This window comes from Physeter macrocephalus, chromosome 7, assembly GCF_002837175.3.
Source record: "Physeter macrocephalus isolate SW-GA chromosome 7, ASM283717v5, whole genome shotgun sequence".
NCBI classification, from domain to species: Eukaryota; Metazoa; Chordata; class Mammalia; order Artiodactyla; family Physeteridae; genus Physeter; species Physeter macrocephalus.
Window position 1 is genome coordinate 117,273,661 of NC_041220.1, and position 1,812 is coordinate 117,275,472.

At 49.0% G+C, this 1,812-nt stretch overlaps 1 protein-coding gene across 1 annotated transcript; it reads left to right on the forward strand.

Annotated features, from left to right (window-relative positions):
- The first annotated feature begins 423 nt into the window (after nucleotides 1-423).
- LOC102996776 (28S ribosomal protein S25, mitochondrial-like) lies at nucleotides 424-1,486 on the forward strand. The gene has a single exon (XM_055085760.1). The coding sequence runs from the start codon at nucleotides 472-474 to the stop codon at nucleotides 991-993; it is 522 nt and encodes a 173-aa protein (XP_054941735.1). The 5' UTR covers nucleotides 424-471; the 3' UTR covers nucleotides 994-1,486.
- Nucleotides 1,487-1,812: the final 326 nt, after the last annotated feature.

Here is a 1,812-nt window from a genome sequence, read left to right on the forward strand (position 1 = left end):
AGAACCCAAAAAAGGACCTTAAGTTGTGTTTTAAAAAGGGGAAGAGCATTTGAGTTACAGGGGGCAGGATGTCTGAAGGCAAGATGGTGAAAAATGTGTGCAGTGTGTAGTGTGTAGGAATGGTAGATGATGATGCAAGAGCCACAGGCAGGGACCAGATTGTGAAGAGCTTTGTGCATTGAACTAAGGAGTTTAGAGTTTATCCTGATTACTATGCAGAACCTTTGAAGAAGTGGAAGCAGATGTGCCCCCTGATTAAACATTGGTTTTAGAAAGATCATTCCAGGATAGATCACAGGATTGAAGTGGGAGACACCAGTCAAGAAATCCTTGCAGGTGAGTCTGCGCGGGAAGTGGAAACCGGCGCGGAGGAGAAGCGGCGAGAAGGCCGTCCGGGCGGCGTCAGCTTAGCTCGTCTCTCCGCGCTGCTGGGCTCGCGGCCGGCGGTCCGGCCCCTCCGCCGCAGCCGCCATGTCCATGAAGGGCCGCTTCCCGATACGCCGCACCCTGCAGTACCTGGGCCAGGGGGACGTAGTGTTCAAGGACTCGGTGAAGGTCATGACGGTGAACTACAACACGCACGGGGAGCTGGGCGAAGGCGCCAGGAAATTCGTGTTTTTCAACATACCTCAGATCCAGTACAAGAACCCCTGGGTACAGGTCATGATGTTTAAGAACATGACGCCAACACCCTTCCTACGGTTCTATTTAGATTCTGGGGAGCAAGTCCTTGTGGACGTGGAGACCAAGAGCAATAAGGAGATCATGGAGCACATCAAAAAGATTCTGGGGAAGAATGAGGAAACCCTCGAGAAAGAGGAGCAGGAGAAAAAACAGCGTTCTCACCCAGCCCACTTTGGCCCCCGGAAGTATTGCCTGCGGGAGTGCATCTGTGAGGTGGAGGGGCAGGTGCCCTGCCCGGGCCTAGTGCCATTGCCCAGGGAAATGACAGGGAAGTACAAAGCAGCTCTGAAAGCCAGGGCCCAAGACTGAGGCCCCAGAAAAGCCCCTGCTCTTATTTCCCGAGGGACTGAAAATCTCTTTGCAATAAAAGGGTCTCCTTTACAAAAAAAAAAAAAAAAAAAAAAAATCCTTGCAGTAAAACAGGAAAAAAAAAAGTAGTGAGAGCCTGAATTGAGATTATGGCAACTGTGAAGAAAGAGAAGGGAACTGATACAAAATAAATTGGTATAAAGGGAATTTAATATCTGACGTGGGGATGATTAGACAAAAAGAGGAAGGAGAATGGGATAATCCCTGAATCTCTGGGATTTCACTATGAGAACACAGAGAAGCAGCCAAGGTGGTTGTGGACATGCTGAGTTAGAGATGCTTACTGGGCCTGAACAGTTGACCTATAAAGGATGTTTTTATTTATTTATTTATTTATTTATTTTTGGCTGCGTTGGGTCTTCGTTGCTGCACGTGGGCTTTCTCTAGTTGCGGCGAGCGAGGGCTACTCTTTGTTGCAGTGCACGGGCTTCTTATTGCTGTGGCTTCTCTTGTTGCAGAGCACGGGCTCTATGCGAGCGGACTTCAGTAGTTGTGGCACGTGGGCTCAGGAGTTGTGGCTCACGGGCTCTAGAGCGCAGGCTCAGCAGTTGTAGCGCAGGATCTTAGTTGCTCTGCGGTATGTGGGATCTTCCTAGACCAGGGCTCAAACCCGTGTCCCCTGCATTGGCAGGCGGATTCTTAACCACTGTGCCACCAAGGAAGCCCCTATAAAGGATGTTTTATCCTCATTCTAGTCTTTCATTATTATTCTCCATATCCCCTTTTGCACTGTTAAAAAAAAAAAAAAAAAAAGGATGT

Bases quoted from the DNA above. Each gene is read 5' to 3' on its own strand.
- LOC102996776 (XM_055085760.1), top strand. From the start codon at position 472: ATGTCCATGAAGGGCCGCTTCCCGATACGCCGCACCCTGCAGTACCTG.